The sequence below is a fragment of the Chiloscyllium punctatum genome, chromosome 29 (assembly GCF_047496795.1).
Source record: "Chiloscyllium punctatum isolate Juve2018m chromosome 29, sChiPun1.3, whole genome shotgun sequence".
NCBI classification, from domain to species: Eukaryota; Metazoa; Chordata; class Chondrichthyes; order Orectolobiformes; family Hemiscylliidae; genus Chiloscyllium; species Chiloscyllium punctatum.
The window spans coordinates 75,026,068-75,041,058 of record NC_092767.1 but is presented as its reverse complement, the minus strand read 5'-3'; the positions used below and the strand labels follow the sequence as shown (position 1 = coordinate 75,041,058).

The window sequence follows — 14,991 nt, the reverse complement described above, 5'->3', positions numbered from 1 at the left end:
TTGCCTTTATTGATCAGTGCATTCAGTACAAAAGTTGGGATATCCTGTACAGGACATTGGTTGGGTCACTTTTGGAATACTGTGTTCAATTCTGGTATCCCTGCTATAGGAAAAATGTTGTTAAAACTTGAAAAGCTTCAGAAAAGATTTACAAGGATGTTGTTGGGATTGGAGGGATTGAGCTACACGGAGAGGCTGAATATGCTGGGGCTGTTTTCTCTGGAGTGTCGGAGGCTGAGAGGTGACCTTACAAAGGTTTATAAGATGATAAGACGCATGCATAAGGTGAATAGCCATGGTCTTTTTCCCAGGGTGGTGATATGGAGGTGTAAGGGATATTGTACCTTTAAGAAAGTTGAAGGACTTAGCAAGCATACAGATTTCTGGAGAATTTACAATATAACATTTGGTCCAGCAGCTAGCAGTACCTGGGTTGCTAAGAGACAAAAGAAAATTCAGATTCAGCCAATCAATTTAAATTATGCCTCAAGATACTAAACTCAATCAAGTTTGACTTTGGTATTTTGGCAATATTAAAACCAATGAAACAATCCAATGCTTTGGGGTATAAATCTAGGAAAAATTGAACATTTGGGGGAGAACAGCCAAAAGACCAACAGATGTAGGCTACTCGTAAGAATTCTCTAAGAAGTAACTGTCTGGAGAAGGAGTTTGCGCAGGAGAAAAGATCAACACCAACCTGGAGAACAAATTTACACAGAAAGACACCAGGAGAAGATTCGACAGCTAGCTGGTTTTGAAATTTGAATTTTTTCTGTAAATCCTAATTGGGGATTTTATCAGACCAGTATTGTAGAGGGGAAGGTACAAGATAGGTTTAGATAAATGAGTGGCAAATAATTGTTAGTTAAATATTCTCTGTTAGACTTTAAATAATTAAAGTTATTAATTTTTGCTTTAAATAGTGACTTTGGGATAGTTCTCCTCCTCTTTAACAGATGACAGCACGGGTTAAATCATTTCTGTCTACAGGTTTAAATTAACAGGAGGTGCTTACCCCGTGTCGTAACAATAGGGAGTCCAAAACTAGAGGGCATAGGTTTAAGGTGAGAGGTGAAAGATTTAAAAGGGACCTAAGGGGCATCTTTTTCATGCAGAGGATGGTGCTTGTATGGAATGAGCTGTAGGTGGATGTGGTGGAGGCTGGTACAGTTACATCATTTAAAAGGTATCTGGACGGGTATATGAATAAGAAGGGTTTAGAGAAATATGGGCCAGATGCTGGCAAATGGGACCGAGATTAATTCAGGATATCTAGCCGACATGGATGAGTTGGACCAAAGGGCCTATTTCCATGCTGTACAGATCTATGATTTATATCTGCATTCTCCTAATTTTGGCCTCTTTTGCATTCCCTGTTATAACTGTTCCACCATTGGGTGGCCTTAAGCTGCCTAAGTCCCAAGCTCTGTAATTCCCTAAACCTTTCCACTTCACTTTCCTCCTTTAAGACACTTAAAATCTACCACTTTTGTCATCTGGCCTAATATCTCCTTATGTGGCTCATAAAGAACCTTGGGACATCTCATCAAGTTGAATAAATGTTATATAAATGTCAGCTGTTGGTAGTAGGAGTGCTTATCTGCAGAAGTGACAAATTGATCTCTGTATGACCTTAATTAAGGCCATTTCCTCACAAAATGCACAACACTTATCCTCAAAAGAGAAACATCAGGTGAGACACAGTTTAAGCCATAAGCAATAGCCAGCTCCCATCAATTAATGACCAGCCAAATTTAAGATATACTTTTTTTTCATATCTATTTAATATTACTTTTCATGGGAAAATTTTGAAATTACAAAGATCAGAATCAAACATCTTGTGACATTTAAGGTTGCAATAGAAAAAAAAACATATCATGCCTACCCCTAGAATGCAGAATTATCAAACATAAGTGAAAAAAAACGCACAAAAATAAAATGCATTGTGATCTGAATGCATATCTTACAGATTGCTTGATAGAAGCAGGTCCGAGTGTTTCCTGCTCAGAGTATTGTACTGTAAATTAGGTTTTGTTACAAAACCATGTATTGTATAAATTCTCCCCTTTATTTTAAAATGTTTGCTGGTATGAAAAAGAAACAAATTTTACAAAAAACACCACGGAAAGTTAGTTAACATCACAACAAAGATTTCTTTTTTATCCCCCGGACTTACAAATACAGAAGACCTAAAACCTCTTTTTGAAACAATTAAGATTATATGCTCGATGTTGCAGCCTACTGTGAATAAGAATAAGAAAAAAATGATAGCCTTTTGCTAATAATACAGAGGACCCATGGCAAAACATGATTTTTCTCTTTTTTTCTCTTTTGCTTTTAAGCACGTTCCCCTCGAATACGGCGTGCCAGTTGTATGTCCTTCGGCATGATGGTAACACGTTTGGCATGGATAGCACACAGATTGGTGTCTTCAAACAGACCAACCAGGTATGCTTCACTGGCCTCCTGCAAAATAGGGAGGAAAACAGTCACTGGATCACTCTTATGGGCTTATCTCAGGTTAATTTTGGGTGGACTAACAAGGCAAGAGTACAAAATGAATGGTAGGACCCTAGGGTCCAGTGGATCTGAGGGACGTTGGTATGCCTGATCATAGATCTGTGAAGGCAACAGGACAGATGGACAAGGTTGTTGTGAGGTGCTTGTCTTTATTAATCAGTACATTGAATACAAAATCAGGGAAGTTATGATAGAGCTGCATATGATATTAGTTAGGCTACAGCTGGAGTACAATGTGCAGCATGGTATAGGAAAGATATGATTGCACTAAAGAGGGTGCAGAGGAGATTCACCAGGATGGAGTGATTTAAATAAGAGACTGGGTAGGCTGGGAATGTTTTCTTTCGAGCACAGAATGCTGAAGGGGGACCTGATTGAGGCGTACAAATTCATGAGATGCATCTGAAGAAACTTCTCCCCATAGAGGCATCAACCAGCAGGCATATATTTAAGGTATAGGAGAGGGATTAGAGTGGATTTAACAGAAAACATCATCCAGTGTGTGATGGATATCTGGAACTCACTACCTGAAAAGGTGTAGAGGTGGGACCCCTCACAACGTTTAAGAAGTATTTAGATGATCATTTGAAGTGCCATTGCATAGAAAGCTATGGATCATGTGCTGGAAAAGGAGACTGAAATAGATAGGTGTTTGGTTATTTTCAAAGACATGTGGATGAAAGGCTTCCTTCCATGCTGTGTATCTGTGTAACTCTACGACTGAAAGTTCGCTGTACACTTCTGATGTATCAGAAAGCAAGCAACCAGCCACGCTATACAGATACAGCAGCACAGAAACTGGCCATTTAACCCAAATGGTTTATGCCAAATACAAGAGCAGGGAGGTCATGAAGGCTTCATCACTCCTCTCATTAGCAGTTTTCCATTCCTTTGCCTTGCGTTATTAGGCTTCATCCTAAGTGAATCTATGCCATTTGTCCTTCATGTGTCGTCCTCTTAACAACACAATCCTCACCCAACAGCAGAGGACTCAGAGGCCCTGGAGCATTTCAGCACTTCAGCCTCTTCATCACTAATCTTATTCTGAACCAAGGTGTGCTTACTTGCAGAGTCCCAGCAGCAGGTGCTTACCTGCACAGCATTGAAATGCATACCTGCAAAACACTGATAACAAGAGTGCTTTATCTGCACAGCTCAAGTAGCAGGAGTGCTCACCTGCAGAGCACTGGTAGTAGGAGTGCTTACCTGCAGAGCCCAAGAGCAAATGCTTACCCGTAGAGCCTCAGTAGCAGGTGCTTACCTGCAGAGCCCCAATGGCAGCACTCTGGAACCTCAGATCAGTTTTGAAGTCCTGTGCGATCTCGCGCACAAGACGCTGGAAAGGCAGCTTTCTAATCAGCAACTCTGTGGACTTCTGATATCGCCTGATTTCACGCAAAGCTACAGTACCAGGTCTAGTAAAGGAAAAAGAAATATTAGTTACATCTAGTTTTTATTAAAAATCTACAATAGTGGGTCTTGCAACCATTTAAAACAAAAGGACAGAACTTTTCAGATAAACCTTGCCTTCAAAATGGTCAATGGGGAACATACTCCCCACGTCAAATCCTGCAGGCCTTCCACACCCATCTGAGCATTAAGTCCTGCCTGAATGAGTTGCTGGCTGTCTGATTGCTTGGCAACTCTCTGGGCCCAACAGTGTTGCTGGGGATCTCATGAAACAGTGCCATATATCAGGCTGGAGGTAAGTAACGTGGCCTATTGAAGGCCCAAATAAGGGTAACTGTGGTGGTGGCGGTGGCGGCGGTGGCAGCAGTGATGGTCGGAGCTTGTTTACTTTCAAATACTGCCATTTTAGCGTCATAACAGCACAAGGGCCATTCAGTTTATTGAGACCATTCTGGTTCTTACAGTCGAGTCATTTCTAATCCCCCTGCCAAATCCGTAGCCTGCAACTTTACTCTCGTCACTTGCCCATATCCAGTTTACTTCTAAATTACTGATCACCTCTGCTTCTACCCACCCTCATTGTTTTAGACACTCCTGTTTTTTTAAAATATTTTTTATTTTCTCCCACACTACCGCCTAACTGCAGTAGTGCTTATTTTTTCCCACAGCCCCAAGTTATGTGTGTGTGCGGGTGTGAGACACAGTGAAAGATACAACGTGCACAAATCTTTATTCAAATTTCCACCACCAGGAAGAAAGGAAACACCCGAGTGGCCAGTGACAAGCCCTTCACATCAAAGGGCAGTGCTGTGTGAGTAAACAGTGAAGGGGAGGGCAGAGATTAAATCAAAATAGAGTTGGAGGGAGAAGCTACCCACCCTCATACGTGTAGTGATTGTAATGAGGTGAGGCAACTGGACATTATTGAAAATGAGTTCGCTGATTGGGGCTGTTAATCTGGTCCAATCAGGGAGCCCTGGCTGTCATAAAAAAAAGAGTGAATGTCAGAGATACTGATCTGGAGATGCCGGTGTTGGACTGGGGTACACAAAGTTAAAAATCACACAACACCAGGTTATAGTCCAACAGATTTAATTGGAAGCACTAACTTTCGGAGCGCTGCTCCTTCATCAGATAGTTGTGGAGGACACAATTGTAAGACACAGAATTTATAGCAAAAGTTTACAGTGTGATGTAACTGAAATTATACAACAAACAATCAAGGTATTTTTCAATGTATAACCTGGTATGTGTGATTTCTAAGTCAGAAATACTGGCACTCTGGTACATGACTCTGGATGAGGCAATACTAAAGTCAAGACCTGTTCATATGTAAATAGTGCTGTCAGAAAGTTCCAGGATTTTGACCCAGTGACACTCAATGAACAGCAATATATTTCCAAATCAGGATGACATGTGATTTGAAGAAGGACTTGCAGGTGGTGGTATTTACATCCTCCTGTCGTTCCTTCTACATGATTGGGATTGCAAATTTGAATGAGACTATCAGAGGAGGCTAGTGAATTAACATCTTGCAGATGGCATAAACTGCAGATGGCACAAACTGAAGGGATGCCAATCAAATGGGCTTCTTGAACTTGTTGAGTTTCGAGTTGTTGGAAGTGCATGCAATGAGATAATTAGGGAATATTCCACTTTCCTCACTTGTATTTTATAGACAGTGGAACTGAATGGTGCAAATATGAAAACCAAACAGACTCTCAGGACTATGAATGCCGCTATTTATACATGTGGCAATATGGGAACCTCTCAGTTATGCTCCAGCAATGTTAAATCACAGTAGGATATTTCTATTAATACCAAAAAGACGGCATGGGATTTTCTTTTTGTTAAAATCAGATTCAAATGTCCTGTGTGAATCATCCTTGCTCTGGAGCTGACGTGACTTGCCATTATTGGTAAAGCCATGTTGTTAAATAAGTAGGTCCATCAGCACAGACTGATTTACTGCATAAGTGCCTCCTAATGCCTCCAGTGCAAGTCTGCCCTAACATTAACACCATTTTTGCAAGATCTCTCCCAGTAAGATCGATAGCATTCATTGTATTTAGGACCAATTCAGTGCTGTTGACACCATATTCTGTCTTTGGAACTCTTGACCCAGGGGTTGTGGTAGCTCAATCATTGAACTTGTTCTGGGTCCTAAAGACATCAAGATAGATGGGGGTAGTGGGGGAAATAGCATTGAGGTAGACAATCAGTCTTGATCTGTTTGAATGGTTCAATAGGCCTTCACTAGGTCAACCTAGGGACAATCCTTCCCTCGGTATCTAAATGTTCTAAGACTGGTCCAAACCCAATGACCCCTTCAAAACTCAACTTGTATAGTAACACTGCAGCCCATCAATCAGGAACAGCTTTCAGTGAGATTCATTTGCAAGCCATTTTCTGGAGATCAACATCTAAGTCCATCTGCCTGCCTAACTTTCCTCTCATCCACTCACCTTGTTTAATAAAGGTGCAGGTTCAATGAAAGTCAAATACATAACTGATATTTTACAGGTACCTCTGTGTGTTATCCTCTATAATAATAGGGTGTCAGTCTCCAAAACAGAATAAAAAGCAGGTGAAACAGTGCAGTGAACAGTGGAATATCCTCACACTATATACTGGATTAGTGGTGCTGGAAGAGGACAGCAGTTCAGGCAGCATCCAACGAGCAGTGAAATCGACGTTTCGGGCAAAAGCCCTTCATCAGCTTTTGCCCGAAATGTCGATTTCACTGCTCGTTGGATGCTGCCTGAACTGCTGTGCTCTTCCAGCACCACTAATCCAGTATTTGGTTTTCAGCATCTGCAGTCATTGTTTTTACCTTATCCTCACACTATGACCCTCCTTTCAAAATGAACACAGCAGAACTTGGACAATGCCACAATTATGAAACCTGCCTGTAACGATGGGGTTTCTTCACTCCACCAGTGGATGGCGCACTCTTGCGGGCTGCCTTAGTTGCAAGTTGCTTGCGTGGGGCCTTGCCTCCAGTCGATTTACGAGCTGTCTGCTTAGTACGAGCCATTGCAATGAATTTTCAAGCCAAGGTGCTGTGCAAAAAGCAAAGGGAGAAAAATTCAACATAGTCAGTAAATGAGAAACTTCTGAATCGCTGCAAGATCATATAAACTTTGCACTGGGAAACAATGGCAGAGTTAGTGAGGAATTGACAAAAATACAAGGTACTTGAAATGGAGCTGGCCCACAATAAAAGCTCAAGATGTAAAGTTTCGTGTTATGAACAATTCTCTTGGAAAATAAAATGGAAAATAGCAAGTTTGAATCCCAGCATCTCCTTCATGCCAATCAACTCAGATTTAACAATTCTTGATGTTGCCACTAGGTGGAGTCTGCTCATCACAAATATAAATACAGTCCTCCCGCTGATGCTAAGTTGCACAAGATTTGTGCAGTTAAATTCTGCACGCTGGGGAGAGGTGGTTTGGAATTGTTTTGTCAGCTTTGCTACTTTGCAATTATGACTCTAATCCAACTCTAAAACAAAAAAAAGGGCAAATTGCTAGCAACTATAACTATTTATGCAAAACTGAAAGACAGGTGGCACAGTGGTTAGCTCTGCTGCCTCACAGCACCAGAGACCCGGGTTCAATTCCCACCTCAGGCGACTATGTGTGGAGTTTGCACAATCTCCCTGTGTCTGTGTGAGATTGCTCTGGTTTCCTCCCACAGTCCAAAAATGTGCACGTTAGGTGAACTGGTCATGCTAAATTGCCCGTAGTGTTAGGTGAAGGGGTAAATGTAGGTATATGGGTCGGTGTGGATTTGTTGGGCCGAATGGGCCTGTTGCCACACTGTAAGTAATCTAATCTTTAAAAAAAGAGGGGATTTTCTCACTGTGGTCGTTTTTACAACTCTTAAGTGACTAACTTGTTCTGTCATATTCATGCATAACACATATAAATATACGTAAAGCTTCAACTCACAAATAACTTGTATTTATATAGTACCTTTAACATAATGAAACTCTCCAAGGAGCTGCAGAAGAGCACTGCAAGGCAAAATTTGGTACATGAAGAGATGTGGGACAGGTGAAAGAGGGAGGTTTTAAGGAATGTCTTAAAAGAGGAAGGAAGCAAAAGAGGAGGAGATGGGTAGGGAAAATTCCAGAGTTTGGAATCTAGGGACTGAAGGCACTACCACCAGTGATGGAGTTCAAAAAGGCCAGAAGTAGAGCATCAAGGATATCTGAAGCCAAATGCTACAGGCAAAAGGAGGAGCAAAGTCATAAAGGAATGTAAAGATAAGGATAAGTATTTTAAAACTAATGCATTATTTAAGCAGTAACCAATTACATCAACAAGATTCTGGATGGCTTGCAGAGGAATGCCCAGCAATGCAAAATACAGGAAATTGATAAACAATTATATCTCTAAATATCTGCAAACAACTATGTAAGGAAATTCAACATTACAGAACAAGATACAGGTCAGTGATTAAACAAAGCAGGCCTTCCAAAAATAGGTTACTTCTGTTAAACTGTCTTTAGCAAATAGATTAATAATAGGAACAAATGGCCTGTATAAGAGACTGCAGGACTTTCAAAGGGGATGCAGTTCTTGCACCAAAGTGATCCAGAGCAATTATGCTTCTGATGCTAGTGCCAGATGAATAAGAAGGCGGCAGACTATGTGGCTGACAAGATGGATCCACCATATTCTGCTGTAAATAGGCGCTCCGCTGAACACCTACATATTTATATACAAATTAGGAGCAGGCTACCTTGCCCCTTGAGCCCATTCCTTCACTCGATAAGATCTAGGCTGATTTGTTTGTGTTTCAAAATCCACATTCCCATCTACCACCGATGACCTTTTATTCCCAAGGCTAACAAAAATCTATTTCCTAGCTTAACAATATTTAATGTTCCTGCCTCTATCGCCTTCTGAGGCAAAGTTCCAGTCTCAGAACCTCCAGAGAGAGAAAAATCACCTCTCATCTCTTCTAAAGAACTGACAGGGATGTTGAGAACTGAGAGGGGTCAGAACAGAATAGATGGGGAGAAACTGTTTCACTTGGATGAAGGATCGAGAAGCAAAGAACAATAAATGAAGGCAAATGGTAAAAGATATGACAAAGGTAGTATAAAGAAATTTTTTTCATGGCCAAATGATTAAGATCTGGAATGCGGTAGCAAAGAATGTAGATGAGACAAATTTCAGTTGTTGCTCTCAAAAGAAAATTGGGCCATCATCTGAAAAGGTATGAAATTCTTCTGCTGATTTTTTTTTAAAAGAGTTCATGACCCATATACATTGGAGAATCCTCTTGATGGAAGGGAAAAAGGAATGAAATCTCTCACAATTAAATGGGTTATGTGCAAATCCTCCAAATAAGTTTCTTAAAAAGAAACTTCAAAGTTGCAATTATTGCCTCCTTGCCAAACCTAGCATTTGCAAAGTTGATCTGCGACTAAAGAAACATCCTCTCCCACAATACTTTCAAATCTAATACAAAACAAAGAACTGCAGATGCTGGAGATCTAAAACAAATAAAAACATAAATTGCTGGAGGCATGCAGCAAGACTAGCAGCATTTGCTGAGATGGAAACAGAGTTAACATTTCGAGACTAGAAGGGTCACTGGATTTAATACATTAATTTTATTTCATTCTTCACAGATGCTGCCAAACCTTACAAGTTCCTTCAGCAATTTATGTTTTTGTTTGTTTCACTTTCAAACTTCCATCAGGAAAACTTGACCAACTTGATCCTGACCAACAGGAACTTCCATTGTATTATGCTCACAAAGCAGTTGAGATACAAAGACATATTTGTAACAGCGACCAAACACTGCATTATTTTCACTTTGCAAACTGCAAAGTTGAAAGAAATCATAGAGTCACTAGAGATGAACAGCACGAAAACAGACCCTTTGGTCCAACTCATTCAGATATCCTCAACTAATCCAGACCCATTTGCCAGCACTTCTATGGGTGGCATGGTGGCTCAGTGGTCAATGCTGCTGCCTCACAGCACCAGGGACCCAGGTCTGAATCCAACCTCGAGTAGCTGTCTATGTGGAGTTTTGATTTGGAGATGCCGGTGTTGGACTCGGGTGTACAAAGTTAAAAATCACACAACACCAGGTTATAGTCCAACAGGTTTAATTGGAAGCACACTAGCTTTCAGAGCGTCGCTCCTTCATCACCCACTACCATCTGATGAAGGAGCATCGCTCCGAAAGTTAGTGTGCTTCCAATTAAACCTATTGGACTATAACCTGGTGTTGTGTGATTTTTAACCGTGTGGAGTTTGCACATTCTCCCTGTGCATGCGTGGGTTTCCTCCCACAGTCCAAAGATGTGCAGGTCAGGTGAACTGGCCATGCTAAATTGCCCATAGTGTTTAGGTGCATTAGTCAAAGGGAAATGGGTCTGGGTGGGTTACTCTTCAGGGGGGTCGGTGTGGACTTGTTGGGCCGAAGGACTGTTATATAAGATTATTAAAGGATTGGACACTCTGGATGCAGGAAACATGTTTCCGCTGATGGGTGAGTGCCAAACCAGAGGACACAGCTTAAAAATATGGGGTAGGCCATTTAGGACAGAGATGAGGAGAAACTTCTTCACCCAGAGTGGCTGTGTGGAATGCTCTGCCCCAGAGGGCAGTGGACGCCCAGTCTCTGGATTCATTTAAGAAAGAGTTGGATAGAGCTCTCAAGGATTGTGGAATCAAGGGTTATGGAGATAAGGCAGGAACAGGATACTAATTAAGGATGATCAGCCATGATCACATTGAATGGTGGTGCAGGCTCGAAGGGCAGAATGGCCTCCTCCTGCACCTATTGTGTATTGTCACACTGTAGGGAATCTAATCTAATTATACATTCACTGATCAATTGATAATGTTCATTATACGTTTTCCCAGTCTTGTCTGCATCTGTTCTTATGACAACAGATCCGCATCATTCAAAGACGATGCTGAGTAATGTAGTTCATTGTAAGGTAATCAATATGCCAACAGACGCAAAATAGAACTACAAGGGTCAGAGTGCATGGCGACCGACACAGAATGTCCCTTGCCACTACAGCGAGGACAGAAAAGGACTACAATAACCATGATGCAGAGCGGTGAGGTGCGCATTCACACAGCAACCAATTGCGCCCCGTCGACAGCAGGTGAGTAACCAGGGTTGGCAGAAGGCGCATGATAGACATTGCTGACGCGGGCCAATCAACGCGGCCGCCGAGGAGGCGGGGCGGTACTGCCGCTGCGGTTGGATTCGTCCAGCAAACAAGGGGCGAACCCGCGGCGGCTGATGGACGGCGGCCTCGAGCCAATAAGCGCGGCGACCGAGGAAGAGGCTGGGGAGCACGTGCCGGGGTCTGGGTAACGGACAGCGAGGGCTGTCCAATGGGCGCGGCGACCGGCGTTACGGAACAGCCACCAATTGTCTGCCGGGATGGGCGGGCGGTTTTTTTTTAAAAGCCCGGGGTCGGTTGGGCGGCTGCGCGAAACATGAAGGCGAAGCGATGGCAGAAAAAGGGGGAAGAGCCGAATGCGGCGGGAGCGGAGAGAGAGAGAGAGAGAAAAAAAAACAAAAGCAGAAAAAAAAAATGACAAACTCTCGACCAATTCCTCTCAGAGACCGAAAAGAAAGGTCTTTACTCTTCCTGAAGAGAGCTACAGAAGTTTTTTATCCCCCCCCCCCTCAACCGAAGAGAACCTTTTTATTATTTAGTTTAATTCCTTCAGTGGGATATTTTAAAAAAAAATATTTAATCTCGACTCGCGATCGGGCGCTGAGGCGTCTCCCCACACCCTTCCCTTCTCGAACGTTCTCGACGGTTTCCCGTCGACAACTATGCCGTAAGTTTTTTTTTTCTCTGTAAAAATTTCGTTAACGGACACAGCCCTCCCGTCAAAAAAAAAATATTTACCGAAAAACAAACCCTCGTTAAAAAGTCCGGCGGGTGACAGAAGGTAAGGAAAGAGGGGGGGGGGTTTCTCTCCACCTCAACACTACAGCACCCCCGGGGCCCGGAGGAGGACGATGGGCCCGCGGCGGTTCAAATACACACACTGTTTTTTTTAAAAGGTGGGGAAGGGAGAGGATATTTTTTTTTATAACTTTTTTTTTTAAAAAAAAAAGGGAAAGCGCACCTCTTTTGTTTTTCCTTTGATTTTTTTTTCCCACGGAAGGAGAAGCCGAGTCCGGGTCTGACCGAGACAAAAGGGCCGCCGGTCTGTGGGGCTGAGAAAATGGCGGCCGTGGGGAGGTTGGTGGGTGAAGGGGGGCGGGGGGGGGTGACCGGCCCATAGTGCACCGCGCGCCCAGGACAGGCCACCAGTAGACAAGAGGCCCTAAACTTGGCCAACTTTGCCCAACCTTTACCACTCGCCCTCCTTTCTTATGTTTTTTTTTGGGGATCTGATCGAGTGTTTCGTTTTATTTTGGTCTTTTCTTTCCTCTCTCGCCTCCAGCCACGTCATGCTGCTTCACCCAATGCAAAGCAACTCACTTCATCTGAACCTGACCCAAAACGTGAAGAGTTGATTTATCTTTGCAGATACTGCCAGACTAGCTGAGCTTTTTCAGCAGCTTTTGTTTCTGTTTTACAGGGTTTGTGGATCTCTTGGTTTTTAAACAGTTTCTCTCCATTTTGGATTTTTTGGCCTTTTTGTATGCTGCTTCACCCATGCGAAGCAGCTGTTTTCTCTCCCTTTTTGATCACTTGGCCCAACTTTCTTTTATTTTTGTGGGACGTCCTGTTGTTTTAGTCTATCCATGTTTCTGTCACCCCATCATCCAATCAATTTATTTTTCCTATTTGAAAGACTAGGGGGCATGTGAGGAGATTTTTAAAAACAATTTTTTTTACATTTTATGTATGCAATGAGTGTTTTGAAGAGATGATGGATATGGGTGCAACTACCTGTACAATGTTTAAAAGACATTTGCATACGTTTGTGAATAGGTAAGGTTTGGGAGGGATATAGGCCAGGAACAGGCAGGTGGGACTAGTTTAGTTTGGCATGGACTGGTTCAATCAAAGTGTCTGCTCCTGTTTATTTCTGTGGCACAATTTAAAATTTTTTGAATGGGGCAGCCTTTTTTAAAAATCATTCCCTACTCCAATCAATTTCTCCCGTCATAATTTTTCAGTTGTCCCAAGTTTTCATTTCTTGGGGTCAGTCAGAGGTTTTTTTTAGTTGTTCCATGCTCCAACCAATTTCTCCCTTTTCCTATGTTTCTGAGCCCAAATTTTCATTTTATTGGGATGCGGTTCTTTTTGTTTTACCCTCCCAATTTTTTTCTTCATTCCATGGTTCGTTTGATTTCTATGATAACTTTTCATTTGCCCCAACTTTCTAATTTTCAGGCCTGGAGGTCTTGCATTTTTTCATCATGCCAGAGTCCAACCAGTTTCTCCTTTTTTATGTTTTATTTGGGCCAATGTTTCATTTTTAGGAATGATGGTGTTGCATTTTTTCATAATAGCATACTCCAACCCATTTCTCTCGTAATTTTCATTTGGCCAAGTTTTCATTATTGACTCTTTCATCTTTTTTAGCCACCCCACATTTCAACCGCTACTGGGGTCAGTGAGCTCAGTTGGCTGGACATCTAGTTTGTGATGCCAGCAGCATGGGTTTAATTCCCACAACAGCTGAGATTGCCATGAAAGATTCTGCTTCTCAGCCTCTCCCCTCACCTGAGATATGGTGATCCTGATGTAAAACTACCATGTCATCTTCCTCTCTAAAGAGAGAACATCCCTATGATCTGATAGTCCTTTGGCAGCTACTTTTTTGTTTAGAGCTCCAAACATCTTCTCTTTCATTGCATTTCCCAAGGCCTAACTTTGTCTTTTTTTTTGTATGTGGATGGTGGAGGTCTTGGTGTTCTTTCACCTCTCATTCTAACTAATTTTACGTCATACTACACTAGGTCCAACTTTTTTTTTCTGTGGAGTGGGGGAGGGATGATGTAAGTGTTGCGTTCTTTCACCTTACACTGCAACCAGTTTCTCCTCTTTCATCATATTTCCCTGGGCTAAATGTTTCATTCTTTTCGTGTGTGGAGTTCATCATTGTGTTTAACTCTGTTCTTCTTTTTCATCACCCTACAGTCCAGTGGGTTTCTCCTCTTTATTCTTTTGATGGATTGGGATATCTTGCATTCTCTCACTCTTAAGTTCCAAATAACATTTCCTATTTCATCATATTTTACTTACCTTATTGCTTTAATCCCTTTTCTTTCATTCCCCATAATCCAGTCAACTTTTGTTTTTGATCTTAATAAATTGGCCCGTTTCTTTCATGGATGGGTGATGGTGGGTTTTTAATCCCCCTTCCATTTTTTTCATCACTTCATACTGCAACCAATTTCTCATTTTCCATCATATTTCCGTGAGCCAATGTTTCAATTTTCATGCAAATATTTATTTCACCCCTTTTTTCCATCAACTCCATAATTTATCCAATTCCTCCTCATTAAAGTTTTTTTTTGTCCAACTTTTCATTTATTTTGCCATGTGGGGATTATTCCTTGTTGCTTTTCCTTGCAATTAACCTTTACCTCAAAAGTCAAGCAATATATTCTTTCTGATCTTAATTTATTTGCTCAACTATCTGTTTGGAAGCCTTCATTCTTAACTCCGGTATTTTCACCACCCCACAATTTGTTCCATTTCTCCTTATTAATTATTTACTTATCTGCTGTTTTTGTTGGGACTTTTTGAGAGTTACACTTTGTTTTCTTTCCTTCCTTCCTTTCACACTTTTCTCCTCCCTTAAACTAAATGGAATCTTCGTCTCTTAAGTCAACCAATTTCTCCTCTATTACTTAGTATGTTTGACTCACCCAGTGTTTGTTTGGGTTTTTTGGGTGCATTCCTCACCTCAATTTTCCTTGCAAAGGATGATCATCTCATGAGGCAACACTTCTTTCATTTTTAATTCCTGTTTTCATCCAATGATTTATCATCTCGTGTGATCAACCTTTCTTTCCATACATCCATGGGATATGGGCTTCATTTGCTAGGCCAGCATCTGTTGCACATCCCAAAGGGCAGACCAGAGC

The 14,991-nt window shown here is 41.8% G+C and overlaps 2 protein-coding genes across 3 annotated transcripts in view; one reads left to right on the top strand and one right to left on the bottom strand.

Annotated features, from left to right (window-relative positions):
• Positions 1-1,765: 1,765 nt before the first annotated feature.
• On the bottom strand, positions 1,766-12,199 carry h3f3c (H3 histone, family 3C). Of its 2 annotated transcripts, none has more exons than XM_072549466.1 (4): positions 12,069-12,199; positions 6,843-6,995; positions 3,785-3,938; positions 1,766-2,469 (listed from the first exon to the last, which is right to left on the bottom strand). In XM_072549466.1, the coding sequence occupies exons 2-4, from the start codon at positions 6,968-6,970 to the stop codon at positions 2,341-2,343; spliced, it is 411 nt and encodes a 136-aa protein (XP_072405567.1). In that variant the 5' UTR covers positions 6,971-6,995; positions 12,069-12,199; the 3' UTR covers positions 1,766-2,340. The 2 variants fall into 2 exon arrangements, with proteins under 2 accessions (XP_072405567.1, XP_072405568.1); XM_072549467.1 differs by lacking the exon at positions 12,069-12,199 and adding an exon at positions 11,846-12,006.
• The window catches only part of sirt2 (sirtuin 2 (silent mating type information regulation 2, homolog) 2 (S. cerevisiae)), a 106,706-nt gene continuing 103,096 nt past the window's right edge, over positions 11,382-14,991 (top strand). The window contains exon 1 of the mRNA XM_072549460.1: positions 11,382-11,774. Within this exon, the coding sequence (XP_072405561.1) occupies positions 11,438-11,774 (337 nt within the window). The 5' untranslated portion in view covers positions 11,382-11,437. The remainder of the gene's footprint in view (positions 11,775-14,991) is intronic.

What these genes read in the sequence shown, in the direction of transcription:
- h3f3c (XM_072549466.1), bottom strand. Translation starts at nt 6,970, where the DNA reads ATGGCTCGTACTAAGCAGACAGCTCGTAAATCGACTGGAGGCAAGGCC. An exon ending in AAGAAACCCCATCGTTACAG is followed by an intron (nt 3,939 to 6,842) that starts GCAGGTTTCATA and finishes TTCCTTTACTAG; the next exon opens with ACCTGGTACTGTAGCTTTGC. An exon ending in CTGCCATTGGGGCTCTGCAG is followed by an intron (nt 2,470 to 3,784) that starts GTAAGCACCTGC and finishes CCTATTTTGCAG; the next exon opens with GAGGCCAGTGAAGCATACCT.